Raw genomic sequence first — 27,884 nt, forward strand, 5'->3', positions numbered from 1 at the left:
GTCTGCTGAGGCTGCCGTTGTCACGTTTCCCGGGGACAGATTTACATATCTGGGGACATTCTGGGGACGGAATTTGCCCAGGGACAGATTTGCAAATCCGGTGACTGTCCCCAGGAACCGGGGACATCTGATAACCCTATCTCAGTGTCCAGGCTGAATGATGGGGGTGGAGACGCTCCTTCAGGTATACTGGGCCGAGGTTGTTTGGGGCTTTAAAAGTCAGCAGCAGGAAGTCCCCCGGTATTATAGCTAGGAAGTGGAAGGGGCAAGCAGAATATAAAATGGAAGGATAGTATAAAGAGGTTTGGGATAGAGCTATTAATGATAAATTAACATGTGCCATTAAGGTAAGATGGGGAATATGCAGGAGAAATGATTTTGAGGATATATGGAAGGTATTTGTAGAATTTGTATGCTGTTAAAACAGAAAGGGGTCAAACCATCACAAGAGGCGTTGAAATTGTGGGAGGTTGGATAGTTACAATGGAATGGTCTAGGTGGTGGGGTGCACATGTTTATTCTTATCTATGATTATTACTTTGTCAAAATAAAATAAAAAATAAACAAGAATGCCAAAAAAAAAAAAAGGAAGAGGAGAAAGGCCACATTTTGGACTCACCTGTCAGATTTTCCTCTTCCTGTTTTGAGTCACAGCTTGGCAGTCGACTGCGAAAGGGGGAAATTGCTCAAGGGCTGCTACAGCTCAGCACTATTTCACACATGGCACGCAACACGGAAAACAGCAACGACACACGCAGGAGGGGTGGCTCACCTGTGGCCTCGCAGAGGTTACTGGAGTCCAACAGCCACCTGCCTCAGGTGCTAGGGTCAAGGGCCGGCAAACATGGGAGCCGTTGTGCCACAGGTTACACATGCTTGCAAACAGTAATTAGGGAGGGAGGAGAGAACAGGGCCTTCTCTGCAGTGGCTCCCCGTTTGTGGGATGCTCTCCCCAGGGCGCTTCGCCTGGCACCTTCATTATACACCTTTAGGCGCCAGGCAAAAATGTTCCTCTTCAACCAGGCCTTGGGCTGATTCACATCCAATGCCCTTTTAAAATGGGGGGAGGGAGGGCTTTTGTTTCCATTGTGTGTTTTGTGTTTTTACGTTGTGATTTTATCCTGTGAACCACCCTGAGACCTGCGGGTACAGGGCGGTATACAAATTTAATAAATAATAAAAATGAGTAACATTTCTTTTCAGAGATGGACACTGATAGTGTTTCACATGAACTCTGTAACCCTGACAAACAAGAAGCAACTTAGCTCATTACAGTGGTACCTCGGGTTACATACACTTCAGGTTACATACGCTTCAGGTTACAGACTCCGCCAACCCAGAAATAGTGCTTCAGGTTAAGAACTTTGCTTCAGGATGAGAACAGGAATCGTGCTCCAGCGGCACTGCAGCAGCAGGAGGCCCCATTAGCTAAAGTGGTGCTTCAGGTTAAGAACAGTTTCAGGTTAAGTACGGACCTCCGGAACGAATTAAGTACTTAACCTGAGGTACCACTGTATTAAGATCCTTGCACTGGGCATGGGGATGAAACTGCAGTTTACCTCTGACACAGCTGAGACATGCAGCATCTTTAAGAAACTACAGTTCCCAAGATTCTTTGGGGTAAGTCGAGTGAAGAATTCAATATGGCGCCAAGGAGATTGTCCCGCCAGGGCAATCTTTTCAGCCAGCCAGACAAAACGAACACCCCTCCCTTTCCCTGACACCTCCAGAGCCTATTTCAGGACGTGTGGGGCAGCCTCAATGCACAGGCTTCTGCTAGTGGGACTAGTTAGCTGAATCCTGCCCCACATGCTTGGAAGGAACGGTGTGGATTTGACCTCAAGTCTCTTAAACCACTACGCAGGGTTAAGCGTGGCCTCAGCAAAGCGCTGTTCAAGCAGCTCTCACTTCCTAAAATGGGGCTCCGTAAGGCTCTTGGTGTGAGGGGAGCTGGGTGCCTCGCCCACCCTCAAAATTCAAAATGGGTGCCTCGTGGTCCAAAACAGTTGGTGAGCCTTTCTCTAAATCAGGGGTGTTATGTACTGAAGTTCTCACCCTGGGCCAGCAGGGGGATACTGTAGATCGTTTTCACTCAGGTCCACATATGCAAATAAGGGATTGAAAGTGACGTTCAGTGATTGGATAGTTACAGAAAATGGTTACTGTGGCGTTGTAGTGGAGCTCTATATAAGCAGGCTGGCGGAACCCTTCAGTTCAGTTCTGTTCTGGCCTGTGAATAAACAAGAGCTTTTTGAAGAATCGCTGTGTCGTCTGATATGTTCACCCACAACTTAACAAGGGATCAGCAAACTTTTTTAGCAGAGGGCCAGTCCACTGTCCCTTAGACCTTGTGGAGGGCCGGACTATATTTTGAGGGGGGGCGGAGAAATGAACGAATTCCTATGCCCCACAAATAACCCAGAGATGCATTTTAATTAAAAGCGCACATTCTACTCATGTAAAAACACCAGGCAGGCCCACAAATAATCCAGAGATGCATTTTAAATAAAAGGACACATTCTACTCATGGAAAAACATGCTGATTCCTGAACCGTCCACAGGCCGGATTGAGAAGGCAATTGGGCCGGATCCGGCCCCCGGGCCTTAGGTTGCCTACCCATGCTCTAAACAGACAGTCATTCGATACACACACGCAAAAGGCAGGGTGAAGGGCTCTCTCCTTTTCTGCCACACAGCTTCTGGCCAGAGACATCATTTCCCTGCCGCCATCTTGCCTCATCCAGCGTGGGTCATCCGATGCCGATCGAGGTTTCCTTTGAGACTGAATTTCTTCCCGCACTCCACACAGGAGTAGGGTTTCTCTCCCGTGTGAATCCGGTGGTGTTGATAGAGGGCTGTTTTGCTCCCGAACATCTTCCCGCACTCAAAGCACTTGTGGGGCCTCTCTCCAGTGTGGCTGTTTTGGTGTGCCCCCAAGTCCCCCTTCTTCTTGAACCTCTTGCCGCAGTCGTAGCACTCAAAGGGCCTCTCGGTCGTGTGGCGTTTCTGGTGGCTCCTCAGGCTGGATTTCTGGCTAAAAACCTTCCCGCATTCGGGGCAGGCGAACATTTCCCTCAGCTCATCTGTTGGAACAAAGAGCAGAATGGCTGAGTCTGGAATAACTTTGTGAAGTGAAAGGATAAGAAAGAGGAATTTATAGCTAGATGTCAGGATAGAGGTGATAAGGAAAACAGGAAGACACAATGAGAGATAAAGGAGGTGCTGTGGGATTGGTGGAAGTCAATCTTTGTTTTTCTTTTTAGTGTTTATATTATTAACTTGTAAGATATGGATTTTTTTGTTTTTTGAATGTTGGTTTTTGAGTTTTGTGTATTGTTATTTTTTATATTTTTGTGTTGTGTGGAAAATACTAATATATAGTATGTGTATATTATATACACACACGCGCGCGCACACAGTGGTACCTCAGGTTAAGTACTTAATTTGTTCCGGAGGTCCGTACTTAACCTGAAACTGTTCTTAACCTGAAGCACCACTTTAGCTAATGGGGCTTCCTGCTGCTGCCATGCCGCTGGAGCACAATTTCTGTTCTCATCCTGAAGCAAAGTTCTTAACCTGAAGCACTATTTCTGGGTTGGCGGAGTCTGTAACCTGAAGTGTATGTAACCTGAAGAATGTTCATATATCTATATACTGTATATATATTCAATCATATATAATATGTATACACACACTGACACTTGTGTCTCTCTGTATTTTTGTAAGTCAAATCATGCTGCAGTTTGCATGGCTGCCGACAGGATCTAGCTATCTGTTATAATACCCCATTTTTAATATATATTTCACGTCCATTCAGTTTCTCTCCTGCCTGTGTAGTTCAGCCTCCTCTCCTTTAGGGAACAGGCACACATTCAAAGTCCAGAGCGGGCAAGAATCGTAAGAGAAAAGGGAGGCCATTTTAGGATGTGAAACTCAGTGAAAAGCCTTAAAAATAGGCTTTTGGGTGTGAGGAATTAAAACCTATTGGAAGAACGGAAGCATTTTTCAGACTATAATAATATGATGAATTTGCGAGCAGGATTTATTATAATAAATAAGAATGAGAGATTATTGTATTATGGTTACTATATAAAATAGGGGTGCCATACGTCCAGGATTTCCAAGATGAAAGTGACGTCTGGGGGGAAAAGCTCAAAAATTTTGGGGTCTTCCTAAATAAACAACCTTCAGGTTGTCCTGGTTTTTACTTTTTGAAATATGGCCACCCATATTTAAAAACAGGGTGAAGCAATGAGACAGAATAATAAAAAAACCCACGGACAATGGGACAGGAAGCCACTAAAATAAAATAAACATTTATTTATTGGATTTTTTATGTGAAATTTGTGTGAATTCAATAATAAATAAATAAAATAAAAACCTGCTATTATTTTTGTGATTGGACAACAGAATGTCTATGCACACTTTTTTAATAACAAGAATGCAAAGCTGAAAAATGAATGAACCGCAGCTAAAATATTACAGTGGTACCTTGGGTTAAAAACTTAATTTGTTCTGGAGGCCCGTTCTTAACCTGAAACCGTTCTTAACCTGAGGTACCACTTTAGCTAATGGGGCCTCCCACTGCTGCCGTGCGATTTCTGTTCTCATCCTGAAGCAAAGTTCTTAACCCGAGGTACTATTTATGGGTTAGTGGAGTCTGTAACCTGAAGCGTCTGTAACCCGAGGTACGAATGTATGTTCATTTTTACATGGTCTAGTCCTTCCCCTGCCCACCCCTCTAATATTCTTAAGAGGGTCTCCTCCCCAGTCTTCAGAGAGTAGTTAGTGGGGAGCCAGGAAAAGGCTGTCCTTTCCTTCCACTCTGCAGTTTTAATCCGAAATCTTAGGCGCAGCACTGTGCCCAGAGCTCAGAAACCGCTCGCGCTAATGAAATTCCCTGTCGTAAAATGCGCCTGGAATCATGGGAGTTTCAAACGCTGCCCTTGAGGTCCCTTCCAGTTCTAAGATCTGGTTGGCTGCTGTGAAAACAGAATACAGTGGTAACTCGGGTTACATATGCTTCAGGTTACAGAATCCGCTAACCCAGAAATAGTGCTTCAGGTTAAGAACTTTGCTTCAGGATGAGAACAGAAATCGTGCTCTGGCGGCGCAGCGGCAGCAGGAGGCCCCATTAGCTAAAGTGGTGCTTCAGGTTAAGAACAGTTTCTGGTTAAGAACGGACCTCCAGAACGAATTAAGTACTTAACCCGAGGTACCACTGTACTGGAGTAACCTGGTGGGCGCTTCTTATGGCCTTGCCACCTGGAGAAGATCCCCCTGGCGCTGCCCCGCTCACCTGGGTGCTGATTCCGGTGTCGGACCATGTCTCCCCTCTCGCAGAAGGCCTTGCCGCACACGGGGCAATCATAGGGCTTCTCCCTCGCGTGCTTCAGGTAGCGCCCCTTCCTGCTGAACTGCTTGCCGCAGTCGGCGCACTGGAAGGGCTTGGCTTCTCTGTGGAGGATTTCGTGCCTGGCGAGGTTGGAGCGGATGTTGAAGCGCTTCCCGCACTCGAGGCAGGGGAAGGGCCTGTCCTGCCGGTGGGTCCGCTGGTGCCTCACCAGGCTCCCGTTGTCGTAGAAGCTCTTCTCGCACTCGGGGCACTGGAAGGGCCTCTCTCCTGCGTGGACCCTCTGGTGCCTCTCGAGGCCTCCTTTGCTGAGGAAGCTCATCTCGCACTCGAGGCACAGGTAGCGCTTCCTCAGGTCACCTGCGAAGGGACCAAACAGGCAAGGAGTGACCCCTCTGGAAATGACGGTGGCAGGACTAATGCCCTCCTCGCCCTCCCCACTTGATGTTTGGCAGGACGGGTCCAGAGATTATTTTGAAGCATGGGAATCTGAGGTCACTGAGTTCCATAACAATGAGAATCGAAAGATGTCTGTGTGGTTTGCGACATAAATGGAATGCTGTGTCTGCAAAGGACTGGTGCATGCTCTGGTTATCTCCCGCTTGGACTACTGCAATGCGCTCTACGTGGGGCTACCTTTGAAGGTGACCCGGAAACTGCAATTAATCCAGAAGGCAGCAGCTAGACTGGTGACTGGGAGTGGCCACCGGGACCACATAACACTGGTCCTGAGAGATCTGCATTGGCTCCCAGTACGTTTCCAAGCACAATTCAAAGTATTGGTGCTGACCTTTAAACCCTAAACTACCTCAGCCCAGTATACCTGAAGGAGCGTCTCCACCTCCATCGTTCTGCCCGAACACTGAGGTCCAGCTCCAAGTGCCTTCTGGCGGTTACTTCACTGCAAGAAGTGAGGTTACAGGGAACCAGGCAGAGGGCCTTCTTGGTGGTGGCGCCAGCCCTGTGGAACACCCTCCCACCAGATGCCAAGGAAAAAACCAACTGACTTTTAGAAGACATCTGAAGGCAGCCCTGTTTAGGGAAGTTTTTAATGTTTGATGTTTTATTGTGTTTTTAATATTCTGTTGGGAGCTGCCCAGAGTGGCTGGGGAAACCCAGCCAGATGGGCAGGGTATAAATAATAAATTATTAGTAGTAGTAGTTTTAGTATTACAGTGGTGCCTCGCAAGACGAAAAGAATCCGTTCCGCGAGTCTCTTCGTCTTGCGGTTTTTTCGTCTTGCGAAGCAAGCCCATTAGCGGATCAGCGCTATTAGCGCTATTAGCAGTTTAAGGGCTATTAATGGCTATTAAAGGCTTAAGGGATTAGCGGATTAGCTGCTAAAAGGCTATTAGCAGCTTAGCGCTTTAGAAAAAGGGGTTGGGGAGCGAAAAAAACCCTCAAGAATCGCAAGACATTTTCGTCTTGCGAAGCAAGCCCATAGAGAAATTCATCCTGCGAAGCACCTCTGAAAACGGAAAACCCTTTCGTCTTGCGGGTTTTACGTCTTGCGAGGCATTCGTCTTGCGGGGCACCACTGTATTACTAAAACCAGTCAGGCATTTATGTATGAAAAACAGTGGGAGAGACGGGTTGTAACGTACGCATTATTGATTTATAAATAAAGATTTACGTGGGCCAACAAAGCGAAGAACAACTCTTCTTGATATTTGGGAATGTGCTATAGTTAAGCAAAAGTCTAGCAGGAACTGGTAAAGAGTAGCCGACAGAAAATGAAGAGGAGAAAAATAGGGGGGGGGAATGCTAAAATGAGTATTGCCTTTATCCTCTTTTCAGAACAGGGGAACAAAACTTATTTGCTCAGGCTGTTTGGTTTAGGTTTTGCTTTTATGCTAGATTTTTATTGCCCGCTGAAGTCTGTTTCTATTAAAATTTCTATTTTTATTAAACGGTGCTTTAGTTGTTGCAGAACAGTGTGCGAATAAATAAGCGACACCCCAAAGCACGGTGACCACAATTTCCTCACCAAGATGGGTTTTCTGATGCTGAATAAGCGCGTCTCTCTCCGTGAACCTTTTTCTGCACTCGTGGCACTCATGGGGCTTTTTGCCAGTGTGGATCCTCCGATGTTTGACGAGGCCTCCTTTGTCGCGAAACCCTTTTCCGCACTCGAGGCATTTGTAAGGTCTCTCCCCCGTGTGGGATCTCTGGTGCCTCACGAGGCTCGCTAGCACCGTAAAACTGTTCCCACAATCCGGGCAAAAGTGCCTTTTTTTCTTGTCGCCTGCTGGGAGGGAGACAGAGAGAGCGCTCAGGTAAACAAAGGAATAAACCAGAGACATTTTAGGGGCTGAGAACATGAGGGAGTAATAACAGAACACAAACCTAAATAAATCATTTAGAAGGAGCTGAGAGGAAATTAAAATGTTTGAAAAAACATGAGGCAGAGTCCTCTCCAGGAACGGGAAGGGAGCACTGAGGAATATTTTTTTTTTTCATTTTCTGTTGCATGAGCTTTTTCAACTGTTCTTATATGTTCTTTCAATGCTGATTTCAAATCTGAAATTGATTTTCGTGTACATGCTATAGTTACCTTTCAATTTCTGACTTTTGCTGATACGTCATATTTACACTGGGGACGAGTGGACACTGACCCGTTGATCTACCCTAACCACATGGTAATTATTGTTTTGCAAACTTAATTTTTATTTATTTTTATAGTTTTGTAACCTAAATATAGGGACACGGGTGGCGCTGTGGGATAAACCACAGAGCCTAGGGCTTGCTGATCAGAAGGTCAGCGGTTCGAATCCCCACGACAGGGTGAGCTCCTGTTGCTCGGTCCCTGCTCCAGCCAACCAAGCAGTTTGAAAGCATGTCTAAGTGCAAGTAGATAAATAGGTACCGCTCTGGCGGGAAGGTAAACGGCCTTTCCGTACGCTGCTCTGGTTCGCCAGAAGTGGCTTAGTCATGCTGGCCACATGATCCAGAAGCTGTACACCGGCTCCCTTGGCCAATAAAGTGAGAGTCGGTCACGACTGGACCTAATGGTCAGGGGTCCCTTTACCTTTACCTAACCTAAATATTTGTATTTTCCAGATTGGACCATGGTTTCTTCAAGTAGACAAAAATGTGTAAACAAGCCTGGTGCATGAACTGCAAAAACAACCCTAGAGCTTACAGAACAAAACCAATTTCAGATATGAAATCAGCACGTTTAAATTAGATTAGAACAACTGCAACAATTTTTTTGTTTTCCAGTGTTATGTTTAAATGCTCTTCAACTCAAAACAAGCAAACGAATCTCACATCCTTCCTCTCTCACCAGAGCTGGAGTCCAAGGCCTTTCTTTCCTCCAGGGCCTGTGGATCTGGCACCCAAGGTTCTTCCTCTTCTTCTAAGCTGGAGATCAGGGAGGGCTTGAGGACAGGAGACCCTGTTTGGAGAGAAAAGGCAAAGAGGATCAAGGAGGAATCAGACAATCATTTCTTGGTCTCAAGTAGGGCCAGGGCCTTTTCAGTACTGGCCCCAACTTGGTGGAACGCTCTGTCACAAGAGACTAGGGCCCTGCGGGACTTGACATCTTTCTGCAGGGCCTGCAGGACAGAGCTGTTCCGCCTGGCCTTTGGTTTGGACTCAGTCTGACCCTTATGTTTCCCTCCCGTTATGGTTTTGATCTATGGGCTACTTTTAAAATGAGGCTGCATTTTAAGAGTCTCAGCCTGCGTACCAGATGGAGCTGATAAACAGCTGCCCTGGACACAGAATTGACCTGCGCCTCCATGGACAGCTGCGAGTCCAAAATGACTCCCAGGCTGCGCACCTGGTCCTTCAGGGGCACAGTTACCCCATCCAGGACCAGGGAGTCCTCCACACCTGCCCACCTCCTGTCCCCCCAAAACTGTACTTCTGTCTTGTCAGGATTCAACCTTACCCAGCAAAGATGTATTTTCATAGTTCTCAAGCATGACATCCCTGTACAAGCTTCTTTGAGCCGGATCCAGCAAGGCCCACTCCGGCTCTGGAAAGTACACAGCCACATCCTCAAAGGTTACTGGTCTCTGCAACAATGACGACAACAACAGGTCGGCAAACTAAAGAGCTTCACTTCCCCAGATACCATCCCAAAGAGGCTTCTACTCCAAACCACACACAATAGTGGCATATCTGCTTCGAAATGTGGTTTTGCTCTGATCTGAGATTCAGTGGAGGCACTAAACTCAGTCTGTCCTCAGCCACCCTGTGCCTGTCTGGGTTCAATCCCTGGCACCCCAGGCAAAAAAAAAGGTAAAGGACCCTTGGATGGTTAAGTCCAGTCAAAGGCGACCTCAGGGTTGCGGCGTTCATCTCGCTTTCAGGCCAAGGGAGCCGGTGTTTGTCCACAGACAGCTTTCTGGGTCATGTGGCCAGCAGGACTAAACTGCTTCTGGCACAACTGGACACCATGACAGAAACCAGTGCGCACGGAAACACCGTTTACCTTCCCACCGCAGTGGTACCTATTTATCTGCTTGCTTTTGAGCTGCTGGGACTGAGGAATTGGAGCTCACTCTGCCGCGGGGATTCAAACTGCCAACCTTCTGATCGGCAAGCCCAAGAGGTTTAAGTAGCTTAGAGCACAGTGCCACCCACTTCCCGAAACCTTGGAGAGCTTCTGCCAATCATCACAGGATCCGTAGACAATACAGTGGTACCTCGGGTTAAAAACTTAATTCGTTCTGGAGGTCTGTTCTTAACCTGAGGTACCACTTTAGCTAATGGGGCCTCCCACTGCTGCCGTGCCGCCGGAGCACACTTTCTGTTCTCATCCTGAAGCAAAGTTCTTAACCTGAGGTAATATTTCTGGGTTAGCGGAGTCTGTAACCTGAAGCGTCTGTAACCTGAGGTACCACTGTATTGCACTGGATGGACAATCTGCCTCAGAACAAGGCAGTTTGTATGCTCCCCTCTCCCTCAGCCACTCAGAACAACACACAGTGGGACTCTCCAATGGCCTCCTCACAGCAACCTTGTGAGGCAGGGGTAGCCAAGAGACAACAAGTGGCCCAACAGAGATCTGAAATGCTGGTCTCCTTGGCTCAGTCGGGATTTCAATCCACTACACTGGCTTCTCAATGTGGGCAAATGACAGATTTCTGTTGCTGGGCTCTGCAATCTGAGTTTCCTACCTGCCCAGGGTCTGCCTCAGTTGGATCCCTTCCACCAGGAGGAGCGGACACACCAGCACAAAGAGAGTACGGATTTCTTGCACCTAAAGGCACAAAAAAATGCAGAGAACGATTCCATTTCCATTTCAGAATTTTGACGCTCCGTTCAAACCAAGCCTCAGAAAGTGAGTGAATTCTATAGAAAGGAATTCTTCTCCTTCAGCAAATACCACATGCAGAAGAAAATGCATGCGGGGGGGGGGGGGGACAGGCACACAGAGATAGCACCGTTTTGTTTACATTGATTATCATCGCCCTTGTGAGCTAAACCGCGGTTCTCAAGGCAATGAAATATAATCTCAAGGCGGCTTACGTGAGGGCAACTTTGTGGCACCACCCCACCATGCAGGCAACTTCCTGGCCCAGTGGGATCTTCCCTCCTGAACAGGGATGATGGGAGTTGTAGTCCAACAAAAATCTGGGGGTTTTGCATCGTGCAAAATCCCAAACACCTTATAATTTCGCACCTGGTCCAGAGTCCAGAGTCTTCCCTTCATCCACCTCACAGCGGATCGGAATCCAGGGCTCTTCCTCTTGTTCCAGCCGGGAGATCAGGTCGGGTTTGAGAACTGGAGACCCCACTTGGGTAAGGATGTGAACATTATTATTACTGTTCCGGTTGCTATTCAATACTCAATATACCGCCTAACGTCAAAAACTGGCTTCCGAGAGGTTTACGAAGTACAAAGGCCAGTTGCAAATACGAACATCCATAATTGAAACACGCAATAAAACAAACCCCATGAAAACAGCACAGCAATCAGAGGCGGTGAAGACAGGTTGATTGTTCCACTACTTTTGGAAGTGTAGCTTTGGGAAGGAGGTAAAGGTAAAGGGACCCCTGACCGTTAGGTCCAGTCGTGACTGACTCCGGGGTTGCGGTACTCATCTCGCTTTATTGGCCGAGGGAGCCGGCATACAGCTTCCGGGTCATGTGGCCAGCATGACTAAGCTGCTTCTGGTGAACCAGAGCAGCGCACGGAAATGCCGTTTACCTTCCCGCCGGAGTGGTACCTATTTATCTACTTGCACTTTGACGTGCTTTCGAACTGCTAGGTTGGCAGGAGCAGGGACCGAGCAACGGGAGCTCACCCTGTCACGGGGATTCGAACCGCCGACCTTCTGATGGGTAAGTCCTAGGCTCTGTGGTTTAACCCACAGCGCCACCTGCGGGCCTCCAAATTCTTGACACCTTTATTTATTTATTTATTTATTATGAATTTATATACCGTCATACCCCGGGTTACAGATGCTTCAGGTTGCGCGTTTTCGGGATACGGACACGCCAAAACCTGGAAGTACAGGAACGGGTTACTTCCGGGTTTCGGCGTTCACACATGCGCAGAAGCACTAAATCATGCTTTGCGCATGCGCAGACGCGGTGCTGCGGGCTGTGGACGCTGCAGGTTGCAGATGTGCCTCCCGCATGGATCACATTCGCAACCTGAGCTTCCACTGTACCGCCCTATACCTGGAGGTCTCAGGGCGGTTCACAGAAAAGATCACAATATATAAACTAAAAATAAAAACAAGAACCCAATAATACACACACATACCCAAAAATGAGCCACATTTTAAAAGGGTATAGGATGTCAATCAGGTCAACCAAAGGCCTGGTTAAAAAGAAACATTTTTGCCTGACGCGTAAAGGTGCATAATGAAGGTGCAAACCTTGAGAAACAGCAGCTCCCGGTATCCTTTGAGGGAAGCCAGGACTGTTTAAAATGTTATCAAAGGTCTTTAGATGTATAGAATCATAAAATCGCAGTTGGGACCCCAAGGGTCATCTAGTCCAACCCCCTGCAATGTATGTTGTGAATGTGGCCTAAATAGGCCTTTGGCCTGATCTAGCAAGTCTTTTTCAGGTGTTCTTATACCTGGCAAATGCCCTCAACTGATTTTCCAGAACAGCCTTATTATTATTTATTGTGTGCATGCCGTCATTCATCCACAGAGTTCAGGGTGGTTCACAACATAAAAATGCAACATAAGAGCACAAAATACCTGTTAAAAACAAGAACAAACCAACCAATAGCCCTGCTTCCCCTCCCACACATTTAAAAGGGGTATAAGATGGCTGCTTCAGAACATATATCTGTCCCAACAAAACTACGAGAAATTGTACCTACTCAGGAAAGCCACATGGCCGTAATTCTCCCCCATGACGTCGCGGTACAAAGATTTTTGATGCGAATCCAGAAGATCCCACTGACCCTTGGTGAAATATACAGCGACGTCTTCAAAGCTCACCGGCATCTGAAAGGGGCGGGAAAACGACTACAAGAAGGAAATGCAAAACAGACAGGCTGATTTCACCAATATAAAGAAAAATGGCCGCAACGTGTGCCATGTTTACTTCCCAGGTTGAACAGAGCACACAAAGCTCATAGGTTTTCTAATAAATAACAACAAGGGCTCCAATATCTTCAGGAATGCCTCCCCCAATAGGAACCTATGCTTATCTTTTTTGGACGGATCTTCTCCAGATCCCCTCTCTAAGGAAGGTGCAGACAAGGCAGAGGGCCTTTTCAGTGGTGGCTCCCCCTCTGTGCAATGCTCTCCCCAGCAAGATCCACCTGGTGACTTTACTGACATGTTTTCAGTACCAGGAAAAGGCTTACCTCCCTCCACCCCAGCCTTTTGATAGACTGAGGTGATAGCGATTTGTTACTAGTATGATATTGCTATTGTGGCTGTCACTAGCGTTGTACTGATAGTATAAAAGGTAAAGGTAAAGGTACCCCTGCCCGTACGGGCCAGTCTTGACAGACTCTAGGGTTGTGCACCCATCTCACTCAAGAGGCTGGGGGCCAGCGCTGTCCGGAGACACTTCCGGGTCACGTGGCCAGCGTGACATCGCTGCTCTGGGGAGCCAGAGCCGCACACGGAAACGCCGTTTACCTTCCCGCTACTAAGCGGTCCCTATTTATCTACTTGCACCCGGGGGTGCTTTCGAACTGCTAGGTTGGCAGGCGCTGGGACCGAACAACAGGAGCGCACCCCGCCGCGGGGATTCGAACCGCCGACCTTTCGATCGGCAAGCCCTAGGCGCTGAGGCTTTTACCCACAGCGCCACCACTGATAGTATAACCAGTGTTGAAATATATAAGCTAATCACCAAATAGCTCCTTCAACCTTAAACCCCAATGGTGGGGTTTATTGTTCCAAAATGTTCGGAAACCAAATTGTGGCTTCTGATTGGTCGCAGGAAGCTCCTGCAGCCAATCACAAGCCGTGGAAGCCCTGTCAGACGTTCAGGCTCCAAGAGAACGTTTGCAAACCGAAACAATCACTTCCAGGTTTGCGGCATTCAGGAGCCAAAAAGTCCGCGTTCCGGGGCGTTCGACAACCAAGGTACAACTGTACAGCTTTGTACTTTAAAGAAAAAAACTAAAAGCAGTTTACAACACGTTAGAACATCAAATGAAACAATCCAGAATAAAACAAATTCAAGCTTCAAGGAAAATATTTCAGATCCTTCTCTGAGTGACATTTTGCTTTCCCGGTATTTACCTACCCAGTTTACAGAGCTGCCCCATAGCGGAAGTACTCATGCCTGTCGCAAAATGCGCCTGGGGAATTTCAAACCCTGGGCATAATGTATTAATGTTTTCAATTGTGTTCTGAGTTCTTTGGAGACCTTTGGGTAGCAGGTAAAAAAGGTAAAGGAGCCCTGGACGGTTACATCCAGTCAAAGGCGACTATGGGGTTGTGGTGTTCATCTCGCTTTCAGGCTGAGGGAGCTGGCCTTTGTCCACAGACAGCTTTCTGGGTCATGTGGCCAGCATGACTAAACTGCTTCTGGTGTAACAGGACACCGTGATGGAAACCAGAGCGAACAGAAATGGCGTTTACCTTCCTGCCACAGCAGTACCTATCTATCTACTTGCACTGGCGTGCTTTCCGACTGCTAGGTTGGCAGGAGCTGGGACAGAGCAACGGGAGTTCACCCCGACACGGGGATTCGAACTGCTGACCTTCCGATCGGCAAGCCCAAGAGGCTCAGTGGATTAACAATAGTAATAGGCCGGCAAGAACAGGAGAAAAAAGAGCATTTCTCTGAGCTCACACCTCCCTGGCCCAAACCCTCTGTCTTCATCCTCCTGCATACCTGAGCCAGGTGTGTTACTGACATCTCGGTTGCTTCAGGATGAAAGGGACATCGGAGCTCAAACGTGCCACAGCCTGTGAGGACAAAGTGTAAAGGAGATGGTTTCAGGAACAGGGATCCAGATATCGGAAAGCTTGAAATCTTCTGATTCAGGGTTGGGGAGCCTGTGGTCCCCACCCCAGATGTTGCTGAGCTCCAGATCCCACCGACTCCAGCTGCCATCATTCAGCCAACGGTCAGGTAAGATGGGAGTTGTAGTCCCGCCAGCTAGCAAGCCAAAAGTCTCCCAGCCATGCTCTGAGTGGGACAACGGAACAATCACAATCCTGCCCATGCTTATTTGGAAGTAAATCCCAATGAGTTTAGTGGGGCTAACTCCCACATTAAGTGTGCATAATATTGTCATTATTTATTCGGCTTACATACAGGACCATATAACAGCAGTCCTGAAAGACCTACACTGGCTCCCAGTACGTTTCTGAGCACAATTCAAAGTGTTGGTGCTGACCTTTAAAGCCCTAAACGGCCTTGGTCCAGGAGTGTCTCCACCCCATCATTCTGCCCGGACGCTGAGGTCCAGTGCCAAGGGCCTCCTGGCAGTTCCCTCCCTGCGAGAAGCAAAGCTACAGGGAACCAGGCAGAGGGCCTTTTCGGTAGTGGCGCCCACCCTGTGGAACGCCCTCCCACCAGATGTCAAAGAAATAAAAAACTATCTGACATTTAGAAGACATGTGAAGTTTTTAATATGTGACATTTTAATGTGTTTTTAATCTTTGTTGGAAGCCACCCAGAGTGGTTGGGGAAGCCCAGCCAGAATGGCGGGGTACAAATAATAAATTATTATTATTATTATTATTATTATTATTATTATTATTATTATCATTTATCAAAAGACCCCCAGGACATTGTACAATATTAAAAGCACATTCTGAGAGGTTGGTATAAGAAGATATTGATTTCAGTCAGTAGAGAGGTTACGTTAAGTAATATGTTTGAATGTTTAACATTTATCCAGATAAAACAAAACACCGTCAGCTGTACTGCTGGATAAGTGTTTAAGGCTTATTGTATTTGTTTAAAAACCAATAAAAATTTGATTTAAGAAAAGGTGGGTGGGGGTGACACATTTTATGGAACATCAGTGATAAAAACGTAATGAAAAGCATACTAACGGACAGCATAAAATTGGGAGATTCGGGACAGTCAAAAGAAGGTGTGCGATTTGCTCCGTACAAGAGGTAGAATCCTAGAACTGTAGGGTTGAAAGGGTCATCTAGTCCAACCCCCGAAAATGCAGGAACGGCTTTAAAAGAGGGCAAAGGCTGTGGCTATTTATTCCCTTAGAAACGAGTATTTAGGGGTCGCGCGTGGGGAGGTCCTCTTTGGAGAGGCTTGCCGCTGGGGCATCTGGTTGGCCGCTGGACTGGGGAGATCCCCTGGCCTGATCCTGATCTTCGGGTGCTCTTAGCCCGAACAATGCCTCGCCTCCCTCCGGCCCCACGAATCCAATCTGCACCCCCTTCCTTTCTCCCACCCGGAATTGCACCTTTCACCCACCGGCTTTTCAGTTTATTTATTTTTAAACTCACCGGCTTTCTCCCCCAAGGAACAAAGCACCGCCCCAAGGCCTGGGAAATTCCATGAATTATTTCCCACGGTGGGCGGAGCAGGAAGCGACATCCGCCATCGATCTCGCCGCCATCCAGCCGAGCTAGGAAAGGACTCGCTTGGCTTTTAACCCTTAACGCAACAGGAGCTGGGCAAGAAAGCAACGGATTTGTCATACAGTAACGGCTTGAATCCCTTTTAAAGTGTCGCTTCTCTCTCTCTGCCCAACAGCTCTCATTCTTTTCTAGAATTCAAATATTGAATCTTGGCAGCATTAAGATAAATTCAACAGTGTAAATAAGTTGTTATGGAGGTAATAATGGAATGCTGAATGGTTTAGTTTATGTAAAGTATGCAGGGATTTTATGTTATGCAAAATGAACCATGAAAAGAGAAGAAGGAAAGCCATTGATATTTTAATGATGCTTAAATGAGTATTCTGCAAGGGACGCGGGTGGCGCTGTGGGTTAAAGCCTCAGCACCTAGGACTTGCTGATCGAAAGGTCGGAGGTTCGAATCCCCGTGGCGGGGTGCGCTCCCGTCGTTCGGTCCCAGCGTCTGCCAACCTAGCAGTTCGAAAGCACCCTCGGGTGCAAGTAGATAAATAGGGACCGCTTACCAGCGGGAAGGTAAATGGCGTTCCGTGTGCTGCGCTGGCTCGCCAGATGCAGCTTGTCACGCTGGCCACGTGACCCGGAAGTGTCTGCGGACAGCGCTGGCTCCCGGCCTTTAGAGTGAGATGAGCGCACAACCCTAGAGTCTGGCAAGACTGGCTCGTATGGGCAGGGGTACCTTTACCTTTAAATGAGTATTCTAAATTGTAAAACAGAAGTATATATATATATACTGTGTGTATATATATATATATATATATATATATATATATATACACACAGAGAGAGAGAGAGAATATAAAAATTTTGAAACCTTTCCATTATTCAAATTCCCTGTACCACTTGGGTTATATTTACATAGCACCCTATAGCACAGAGTCTTTGCTTTTGAGCCTGCTAGACCTACACATGCAGCAAGGGTCCAGGTGTTAAGATTTATAGATGTGCTTTTATTACGCTGCTCTAGGAGTCCTGCATTGTAGGGCAGCCTTTGTAGGCAGGGTGTGCAAACTGCTGGGAAACCCCTCTCGCATTGGAACGCCCTCTTCAAGCCTGGTTGCTGCCACGCAGCTGGGAAGGGAAGGGTTAACCCTTCTCTGTGTGCTGTGACCCCCACCCCTCAAAATCGTTCCTGCTACCTAAGCTTTCCATTAGTTTAGGCTTGTTCTGTAGAGAATGCAATCATTCTATCTGGTAGTTATAAGAACTTCCATCTGACTTAAATAACCAGCCCATGAGTTTACTTTCTTCCTCTTCCCTCCCTGCCCCCTTTTCCTTTTGTGTTTTGACCTTAAGATTGTAAACCTGCAAGCAAGGAATGTTCTTGTTTTACTTTCTGGGCATGTAAGCCACTCTTGAAAGCATATGTTTTTTTACCTGAAAGAGTGGGCTAAAAAAGGTAAAGGACCCCTGACAGTTAACGACTGCGGTTGTGGCACTCATCTCGCTTTACTGGTCGCGGGAGCCAGTGTTTGTCCACAGACCATTTTTCCAGGTCATGTGGCCAGTACGACTAAGCCGCTTCTGGCAAAACCAGAGCAGCGCACAGAAATGCCATTTATCTTCCCGCTGGAAGATATTTATCTACTTGTACTTTGATGTGCTTTCAAACTGCTAGGTTGGCAGGAACTGGGACTGAGCAATGGGAGCTCACCCCATTGTGCGGATTCGAACCACCGACCTTCTGATCGGCAAGCCTAAGAGGCTCAGTGGTTTAGATAACAGCGCCATCAGAGCTTTCCAAACTTTTCATGTTGGTGACACACTTTTTGGAGAGTAATTCAGTTTTATTAGCAAACTGGAGATTAAACTAACCCCCTATAAGAGCATTCGCACGACCCACCTGCACACTGCAGCCGACACACTAACATGTCGCAATTTTTCATCCTTAATTAAATATAAGCGGGTTCCTCCCTTTCTTGCTACCATCTCCCATCATCCTTGGCCACTGGCTATGCCAGCTGGGGCTGATGGGACTTAGAGTCCAACAGCATTGGAATGGCTACAACTATTCCCTCCCTGTTACAGAAGGTCTCTAAGTGGTTGGAGGATTAAGGCTTTAACCAGCATCTCAGATCACTCCTGTCTCAAGCCCAGTTAATACACTGGGCAGAAGTGGCGAAGAACAATAAAAACTGTTTAGCTGCCATGGGCCAAAGGTCTATCTAATTCATCATCTTGTTTGCATGGAGGCTAGTCAGATGTCTATGCGAAGCGTAAATAAGTTTTGATGGATGTAATAATGGAATACTGAATGCTTTAGTTTGTATAAAATATGCAGGGATTTATGTTATGCAAAACGAACCATGGAAAGAGAAAGGGAAGCTTTTGATTGTTTAAGGTTGTTTAAATGAATTTTCAAAATTGTAAAACAGAATATATATATGGGCATGAGTACAATAGCACTCTCCGTGTGATTTCAGACCAGCTAGTATAATAATAATAATAATAATAATAATAATAATAATAATAATAAACCTGTGATTATTCCCCAATGAAACTGATAGTTTATTTTAGCAAAGATCTCCGATTGGGTTACAAAAATGTCCTGCACGTACATAATTATTAGGAAGACTATTTTTTAATTTAATTTTTTTTGTTGTTTTTTTACTCGCTCCGAAAGCAGTCAGATTGTAAACCAGATCAGTTTCACGCTGGGAGTGCCAATAAAGCTCTGTACTGCATGGCCAAACTTGGCCCTCCAGCTGTTTTGAGACTACAACTCCCATCATCCCTAGCTAACAGGACCAGTGGTCAGGGATGATGGGAATTGTAGTCCCAAAACATCTGGAGGGCCGAGTTTGGCCATGCCTGCCTGCAAACCAATCCTCAGAAGAGAGATGCAACTTCATTGTATCCATGCTTAATCAGATCAGTAGATTGAGGTAGGAATTTCAACCTCTGGAGAAAGAGGGAAAAGCCCACCTACAAATGTTTTTGCTCGTCTTCAGGGTGTTAGGGCAGGTCTTAAAGTATTCTTCACCTTGAGCGAGCTGTGCAAATGATATATATATATATAAGGCACACTGTTAACGGAGAAATCTGAGGGCTCCCTTGGACAAAAAACAAGGACACCAGCCAGGAATACCAGAGCAAAACAGCAGCCAGTAGGCTTGGTCTTTATTGCAGACTGTCGCGACAGGACTCCCACCTGCCACAAGGTGGAACAAGATGGAAGCCCCAAACAAAAGAGAACCCAAACTTTTATTAGCTGCTAATCCCCATGTTACACCCCCCCCACTACATCACTCATACATCATGGTTACATCATGAAAGGGGAGGTCTGGTGGCAGTAATCTGAGCATCCTGGTTCTCCTTGCCCTCTATCAAACATCTATCAAGTGTAACAAAAGAGATATTTACATTTCCGTGTTTCCCAGCCAAGTTAACCACACCCTTTTGTCATCATCTGGCTTTGTTGTTTCTGGAAGGGCTACCTGCCTGGCACTCAGGTATCAGGATGCCAGGGGTTATCACTCAGGCAGAGGGGCTGCTGAGTAGCTGAGCTCACATGTCTATATGAATTTCTGAAGTTTTCCCAGTGAGCCGGTACACAGGTACATTTTATCAGCGAATTCTTACATTTGGTATTGTGCATCAAAGGCCCTTTGAATAGATAGGAAGAAACTGTGATGAAGTGTTTTGTGGGGACAAATCACAAAAGTCACAAAAGCGACTGTGCTGACTTTGGTAGTGGGCTGCATGTGCATGATATCTGCTGGAGGGGCAACCCCCCCCCCCAACCTATACATAAACTCCTGCAACAACACTTAACAATTGGTCTGGAAGGAACCCACCTGGTGAGATGGCTCCAATCTGCTCCATTGGCCAGCCTCGCCTACTCATGAGTGCATGGTGTTTACAGGCCTGCACCTCTGATTGGGTGGGAGGAGGAAGACTACTGACCACTGCTTTAAGGGTCAGGCTTTGAAGCCCTTTCGTGGATTCCTCCTGTGTCTTTTTTGAAGCAGCTCTGAGAAAATTATGGAGTATGTAAGTTACTCCCCAGTGTGGCCAATCTGTGTAGCAATAGGAATAGTTCTAGCTGACTACCGTACTGTGTTGTGTTTCTCGGGGGCGTGTGTGGTTATGTAATGCCTCTTAGGGGGAGCAGATTAAATTGCAATTTTGTCAAGTCGTTATAGAAAGGGTAAAAGAAAGAACAGTCTGGTGACTCAGTCTCCCTTGTGCAACTTCACTGGGGTGGCAGCTGCTGGTATATTTTTCTAATAATATGCATGTTTGTGTAAATATGCCTATATTGTGGGGTTTTTTGTTTACAGTGGTACCTCGGGTTAAGTACTTAATTTGTTCCGGAGGTCCGTTCTTAACCTGAAACTGTTTTTAACCTGAAGCACCACTTTAGCTAATGGGGCCTCCCACTGCCGCCACACAATTTCTGTTCTCATCCTGAGGTAAAGTTCTTAACCTGAAGCACCACTTTAGCTAATGGGGCCTCCTGCTGCTGCCGCGCCGCCGGAGCACGATTTCTGTTCTCATCCTGAAGCAAAGTTCTTAACCTGAGGTACTATTTCTGGGTTAGTGGAGTCTGTAACCTGAAGTGTATGTAACCTGAAGCGTATGTAACCCAGGGTACCACTGTACTTATGTTGTAAGTTGCTTGGAGATCTTCTTTCGTAACAAGTGACTAACCAATTTAATTACCATGGCCCGGTTTTTTTAAAGAGAAGCAGGACAGGAGGGGTTTAAATATGCTCTCTGTTCCTGTTTCGTTTTTTTAATTCATTTTTATTAGATTTTACAAGCAAACAAAAAAGTTTATAATACCAAATCCACATCCATTTAAAGAGATTTCTGAATCTCGCAACTCCCCCCCCCCTTCCATGGGTCCTACATTTTCAACTACATATTATTTCGTGATCTATTTTTTTGTATTTATCCATATTATCCATAATACCTGTTACATTACAAGTGATATTAAATTCTAATAATAATAATAAAGTCCTGCTAATGTTTTCATCTGTTTACAGTGGTCTCCTCAGTAAATTATAAATTTCCCCCAATTCTTTTTTAGAAAAAGTTTTTGTCCTCTTGGTTCCTGAGTCTCCCAGTCAGCTTTGCCATTTTGGCATAGCCCATCAGCTTAGTCTGCCATTCCTCTTTGCTAGGGACTCTTTCTTCTTTTCATCTCTGGGCTAGTAGCACCTGTTCCTGTTTTTGAAAATGCAATTTTTAAAAAGAAGAAACTAAGCCACCTGTGTCATGCCAAATGACCAGCTGTCAGGGTTTGCAAGTGCACCAGCCAGCTGACTGGCGGCATCAATTAGCTGATTGACAGTGCAAATTTGCTTTTGGTTGTATTCTGCTTTTACCTGCCCTACAACAGAGAGACATAGAGAGAAAGGGGGGGGGGGAGAGAGAGTAAAATATATAAAACAGTAGATTGGTCTGGAGAAAGTAGTGGCAGATAACCATGGCAGGAACTCTCCTCTGTTTGGGAGATATGTTGAACTGGCCCTGCTCATTATCAATGCCATGATGTTTGACCAGCTAGATGTTCCCAAACTACAACTCCCATCAGCCCCAGGCAGCATAGCCAGTAGGAAGGGATCATGGGAGTTGTCAATCAAAACCCATTATTATGGTAAGGTAAAGGTAAAGGGACTCCTGACCATTAGGTCCAGTAGTGGCCGACTCTGGGGTTGTGGCGCTCATCTCGCTTTATTGGCCGAGGGAGCCGGCATACAGCTTCCGGGTCATGTGGCCAGCAGGACTAAGCCGCTTCTGGCAAAACTAGAGCAGCGCACGGAAACGCTGTTTACCGAAGCGGTACCTATTTATCTACTTGCACTTTGACATGCTTTCGAACTGCTAGGTTGGCAGGAGCTGGGACCGAGCAATGGGAGCTCACCCTGTCATGGGGATTCGAACCGCTGCCCTCTGATTGGCAAGTCCTAGGCTCTGTGGTTTAACCCACAGCGCCCCCCACATTACGGTACTTGTATTCAAAAAATGGGCATTCAACCGTCCTAGAACATTTTTTCTTTTTTCGTAAATATTTTTTTTCAATTTTCATATTCCAATTTGTATCAAATCAAATATTGCCACATCATAATATAAACAAAGCCAATTATACATTCCAAATTAAAAGAATTTTGGGACTTCCCATGTTCTGGATGTCTGGAGAAAGTCTCTTTCAGTTGTTCCTGCGTTTATCTCTCTTGATTTTTCCCAGTTTCATAAGTCCGATCTTAACCCATTGTTTAGTCTTCACAGTCCTGGTGTATGACTCTATTGTGTCCAACAAATCCATCTTTCTTTTAGCATGCAGGAGGCAGTTTATTCTGTGTTTATTTCCTTTAATTGATTTTTAGCATAGTCATCTCAGTCTTTCATTTCACCATTTCACCTTCCAGGTTCTGGGCTCTGTTCCAATACTCAACAGACGACAACTTGCCTTGTCTGATAGGATTTATGGCGCAGCAGTCTTTCAGCCTTTCAATGAGTTAATTTACCTTTACCTTTTTATTCCAATTACAGTGGTACCTCGGATTACAGATGCTTCAGGTTACAGACTCCGCTAACCCAGAAATAGTACCTCAGCTTAAGAACTTTACCTCAGGAAGAGAACAGAAATTGTGCGGCAGCAGCAGGAGGCCCCATTAGCTAAAGTTGTACCTCAGGTTAAGAACAGTTTCAGGTTAAGAAGGGACCTCCACAACAAATTAAGTTCTTAACCCGAGGTACCACTGTATAAGTCTCCCATAGTGTCCAACTTAATGTTCCAAGTTAGCGTTCTAAATGTGGATCTCCGTAGCAAAGCTTTTCAACCTAGAACATTTTCAGACCACAACACGATAGTATTTACCGGTACATGGAGAAAGGACAGATAGACATCATTTTGATGGAGACTTAATGAATACCTACTTTTTTAAAAAAAAAGTGGTGGAAAAGGGCTAGCTAAAATTAAAATATGACTTTGAATTGAACTTAAACCAAGAAACAGATATTAAGACAGGGATGATGGAAAAGCAGTGGTGACAGGATTTACTTTTTAAGAAGCAGAAGGAGTTGAAAAATCAAGAGACAATGTTGGAAATAGCTCAGAAAGAGAGCAAACTTAGACAATTTTCTTAAAAGGTGAAATTCTACAAGCCATCAAAATGTTGCGAAAATTATCTATGTCAGAGTAGAAGCCAAAATATTTAAAGCAGGGGTCAGCAAACATTTTCAACAGGGGGCCGGTCCACTGTCCCTCAGACCTTGTGGGGGGGCCGGACTATATTTTTTGGGGGGAAATGAACTGTGCCCCACAAATAACCCAGAGATGCATTTTAAATAAAAGGACACATTCTACTCATGTAAAAACAGACAGATTTCCGGACTGTCCACGGACCAGATTGAGAAGGCGATTGGGCCGGATCTGGCCCCTGGGCCTTAGGTTGCCTACCCATGATTTAAAGCAATGCGCTTTTGAATTTGCAAGCAAACCAGGCATGGAAACTTAAAAACGAGAGGTAAAACAATTTTATAATTAAAGTAAGGTAAAGGTAAAGGGACCCCTGACCATTAGGTCCAGTCGTGACCGACTCCGGGGTTGCGGCACTCATCTTGCTTTATTGGCCGAGGGAGCCGGCGTACAGCTTCCGGGTCATGTGGCCAGCATGACTAAGCCGCTTCTGGCGAACCAGACCAGCACACGGAAACGTCGTTTACCTTCCCGCCGGAGTGGTAACTATTTATCTACTAGCACTTTGACGTGCTTTCGAACTGCTAGGTTGGCAGGAGCAGGGACCGAGCAACGGGAGCTCACCCCGTCGTCGGGATTCGAACCGCCGACCTTCTGATTGGCAAGTCCTAGGATCTGTGGTTTAACCCACAGCGCCACCCGTGTCCCTTTATAATTAAAGTAGCAACTAAAAATGGGACATCGTATGTCAAAAAAGGGGGCCAATGTTTCCCCACGCCTGGTCTAACGCTGCCCTTTGGTCTTATTTTAGCAGCTGGCTGTCACCGACAAGACGATCAAGATTGGCGATGGCATCCTGGTGATGGGGAGAGTGCCCCCAGATGCCAAGAGGTTTGTACTGATAAAGCAGAAGAAAAATACACGGGTTGAAGAGGGATGGAGCCGCCTGGGGTTCTGCTGCTTCCTATCAAATGTGAGTTTCGTCTCCAGTATCTCCTCCGTCTCCATGACAGGTTTGCCATCAACCTGGGCCGGGATCGCCACAACCTCCTCCTCCACTTCAACCCTCGCTTTGAGACACGCGACATTGTGTGTAACTCCAAGGCGTGTGGAGTGTGGGGTCAGGAGCTGCGAGAGTCGATGTTCCCTTTCCAGCAGGGAGAAGAAGCCAAGGTGAATATGGGGATACGCCATTAGCTCAGGGGTGGAGCATCGAACTCACAAGCGAGAGGTCACAGGTTCAGTCCCTGGAATTTCCAGGTAGGGTGGAGAAAGTCTCTTGCTGGAAACTCAGGAAAGCCACTGCCAATCATTCTAGGCCAGTGGTTCCCAAAGAGGTAAGTACTGCGAAGCCTCTGTTTTTCCAAAAGACTCCCACATTTTTGAAAATGTTGATATTTCTGTGGTAGTTTTTTGCTATGCGAATGGTGCCACCATTAGGGCCAGGCGATATATCAATAATATCGTCCGAAAGTCCATCTCGTGACATCGGTTTCATAGTTTTTGACCTGGCAAATATATCACGAATCATGATGTGTGTTAGGACTGGGCAATAGATATACTGTCCAAAATCAGTTTCAAGTCCATATCGTGATAATGGTTTTGTAGTTTTTGAGCTGGCAATACATCGTGAATCGTGCAATGTGTGTGTGCGCGCGCTATGCAAAAATCACAATGTGGGGGAAACCGTGAAGCCGGCCAATGCCTCTACATAGCTCCATCCTTATTTCAGAGATCTTGATATATCACAATGTTTAGCTGGTGATATATTGTGATGTCGCAAAACCAGAAATCCCCCAGCCCTAGGCACTAACATGTCCCAGCACAAAACCAGGATGAGCATCTTCCGGGCCACACTCCTGCACAAGTCACATGAGAGCACAGCGCTCTACATGGGGCTACCTTTGAAGGTGACCCGGAAGCTACAACTAATCCAGAATGCGGCAGCTAGATTGGTAACTGGGAGCGGTCGCTGAGACCACATAACACCAGTCCTGAAAGACCTACATTGGCTCCCATTATGTTTCCGAGCACAATTCAAAGTGTTGGTGCTGACCTTTAAAGCCCTAAATGGCCTCGGCCCAGTATACCTGAAGGAGCATCTCCACCCCCTTCGTTCTGCCCGGACACTGAGGTCCAGCACCGAGGGCCTTCTGGCAGTTCCCTCGCTGCGAGAAGCAAAGTTACAGGGAACCAAACAGAGGGCCTTCTCGGTAGTGGCGCCCACCCTGTGGAACGCCCTTCCATCAGATGTCAAAGAGATAAACAACTACCTGACATTCAGAAGACATCTTAAGGTTCAGAGAAGTTTTTAATGTATGACATATTAGTGTATTTTTGGTCTTTGTGGAAGCTGCCCAGAGTGGCTGGGGAAACCCAGCCAGATGGGCGGGGTACAAATAATATATTATTATTATTATTATTATTATTATTATTATTATTATTATTATCAAAATGGGGTGTTAATAGGTATGTGCCATGGACCCCCTGGGTGGGTTATGTGGACCCCCAATTGGGAACCAGTGCTTTAGACAATACAGTCATACCTAGGGTTGAATTTGCTTCAGGTTGAGCGTTTTTGAGTTGTGCTCCGCATGCGCAGACGCTCAAAATGACATCACGCGCATGCGCAGAAGTGGCTAATTGCAACTCGCGCATGTGCAGACATGCAGACGCGGGTTGCGTTCGCTTCAGGATGCGAACGGGGCTCCGGAACGGATCCCGTTCGTACCCAGAGGTACCACTGTACTGAGCTTGATGATTGATCAATGGTCTTAACTCGCTTTAAGGCTGTTTCCTGTGTTCCTCGTAAGGCGAGTTGGATAATGTGGGGCGATAATGTTGCAAAGCAGGCATTTTGTAACCTTTGGCTCCCTTCAGACCCTTTTAATGTATTTATATAAGTTTGTATGTCGCTTAATAATAAAATACCTAAGCGGCAAACACACAAACGTGATTTTAAGATAATAAAAGATGGAAACAGTTTACAACACACGAATAGCGCATGGGTAAGTTGCATAACGGGGAAAGTCTGAGTGAATAAATAAGCTTTCAGCAGGTGATGGTTGCTTGGCAGCAAATGCCACAGTCCCGGCACTGCCACACTGAATGCCCTATTCCTGGTAATCAGAGCCGTCCTTCCCCATAGGGCTTAGTGGTTCGTTGCGCCAGGACACCGGCCTCAGGAGCGCCCAGAGAGTGGGGGAGCTGCGCGGATTTGCCAGCGGCCTCCCCTTTCCCTGCACGTCCACCAGCTGTGCCCCGTCAACCATATAGTCCCCCCCCCCCGGGCTGGCAGTGCACAGCTTCGCCCCCCCCATCCATGGTAATTTGAGGGTGCTGGGTGGATATTTGCACCCCAGTGCCGCATCTGCTAAAGACAGCCCTGCTGGTAATCCCAGAGCGGGCATCACGCAGCACTGTCCAATGTGCCTCTGCTGCAATTTGGGGCCATTTGCGCCACCAGTTTCCCTCTGCCCTCAGTCAGCTCCTACCTGCCAGCCTTCTGGCTGGAGAAGAAAGAATGGACCCAGTGGCGTAGCGTGGGTTGTCAGCACCCGGGGCAAGGCAAGTAATTTGCGCCCCCTAACCCGGGGCAAGGCAAGTAATTTGCACCCCCCCCCCCGCTGCACTGTCCCTCCCCCAGATAGTCCCTCGCTCTCTCTCCGCTCCGCACCGCACGCCTGGCACCCTCCCCTCCACAGTGGGCGGCGACCCGGCGGCTCGGATCGGATTCGCACAGCCAGCACTGCAGTGAGAGAGAGTGAGTGAGCCAGGTAGGGGCAGAGAGCTGCGAGTGCGAGATGTTGCGCCTGGTCCGGCCGGCCCCCCCTGCACCCCCCACGCTACGCCACTGAATGGACCGCATTGCACCAAAGGTCTATCTAGAACTACAACTCCCACCAACCCCAGCAAGCAGCCTGGGCGACACTTGTTGCAGTCTGACAACTTCTGGTGAGCACCAGGTTGGCTAAGTCATTGGTTTCTCCTTGCTAGATCTCCATCTCCTTTGACGCCAGGGCAGTGACAGTGACAATGCCAGGAAACAAGGAGATCAAGTTCCCCAACCGGCTCGGGATGGATTCTGCACAGTTCTTCTCGGTGGCTGGAGACTTCAAGATCAAATCCGTCAAGTTTCTGAACTATTATGCTCCCTTTGCAGCTCTGACCTAGCTGGGGGAAAGAATGTGCAAATAAAGTCCCGTCTCCCAGAGTTTCTGTTGTTTGAATGTGAAATCAGGAACTATGTCCTCCAAATTACTTCACCGATCACTGTATTTTTCGCTCTATAAGACGCACCAGACCACAAGACGCACCTAGTTTTTGGAGGAGGAAAACAAGAAAAAAATTATTCTGAATCTCAGAAGCCAGAACAGCAAGA

At 46.8% G+C, this 27,884-nt stretch overlaps 2 protein-coding genes across 8 annotated transcripts; one reads left to right on the forward strand and one right to left on the reverse strand.

The window, feature by feature from the left end:
- Positions 1 to 16,410, reverse strand: LOC310670383 (uncharacterized protein). 3 transcript variants are annotated; one of them, XM_083425637.1, is made up of 10 exons: positions 16,222 to 16,409; positions 14,633 to 14,706; positions 12,651 to 12,777; positions 10,989 to 11,102; positions 10,483 to 10,565; positions 9,249 to 9,375; positions 8,640 to 8,750; positions 7,341 to 7,598; positions 5,300 to 5,713; positions 1 to 3,083 (listed from the first exon to the last, which is right to left on the reverse strand). In XM_083425637.1, the coding sequence occupies exons 1-10, from the start codon at positions 16,310 to 16,312 to the stop codon at positions 2,737 to 2,739; spliced, it is 1,746 nt and encodes a 581-aa protein (XP_083281763.1). In that variant the 5' UTR covers positions 16,313 to 16,409; the 3' UTR covers positions 1 to 2,736. The 3 variants fall into 3 exon arrangements, with proteins under 3 accessions (XP_083281763.1, XP_083281762.1, XP_083281764.1); XM_083425636.1 differs by having other exon boundaries at positions 7,341 to 7,601; XM_083425638.1 differs by lacking the exon at positions 10,989 to 11,102 and having other exon boundaries at positions 7,341 to 7,601; positions 16,222 to 16,410.
- LOC310670967 (galectin-1-like) lies at positions 14,735 to 27,828 on the forward strand. 5 transcript variants are annotated; one of them, XM_083426864.1, is made up of 4 exons: positions 14,735 to 14,872; positions 24,315 to 24,394; positions 24,517 to 24,676; positions 27,500 to 27,828. In XM_083426864.1, exons 2-4 carry the CDS (start codon positions 24,366 to 24,368, stop codon positions 27,674 to 27,676), a joined length of 366 nt encoding a protein of 121 aa, XP_083282990.1. In that variant the 5' UTR covers positions 14,735 to 14,872; positions 24,315 to 24,365; the 3' UTR covers positions 27,677 to 27,828. The 5 variants fall into 5 exon arrangements, with proteins under 5 accessions (XP_083282990.1, XP_083282988.1, XP_083282991.1 ...); XM_083426862.1 differs by lacking the exon at positions 14,735 to 14,872 and adding an exon at positions 16,314 to 16,445; XM_083426865.1 differs by lacking the exon at positions 14,735 to 14,872 and adding an exon at positions 16,353 to 16,419.
- The last annotated feature ends 56 nt before the right edge of the window (positions 27,829 to 27,884 follow it).

This window comes from Podarcis tiliguerta (assembly GCF_965153285.1).
Source record: "Podarcis tiliguerta genome assembly, chromosome: 2".
NCBI classification, from domain to species: Eukaryota; Metazoa; Chordata; class Lepidosauria; order Squamata; family Lacertidae; genus Podarcis; species Podarcis tiliguerta.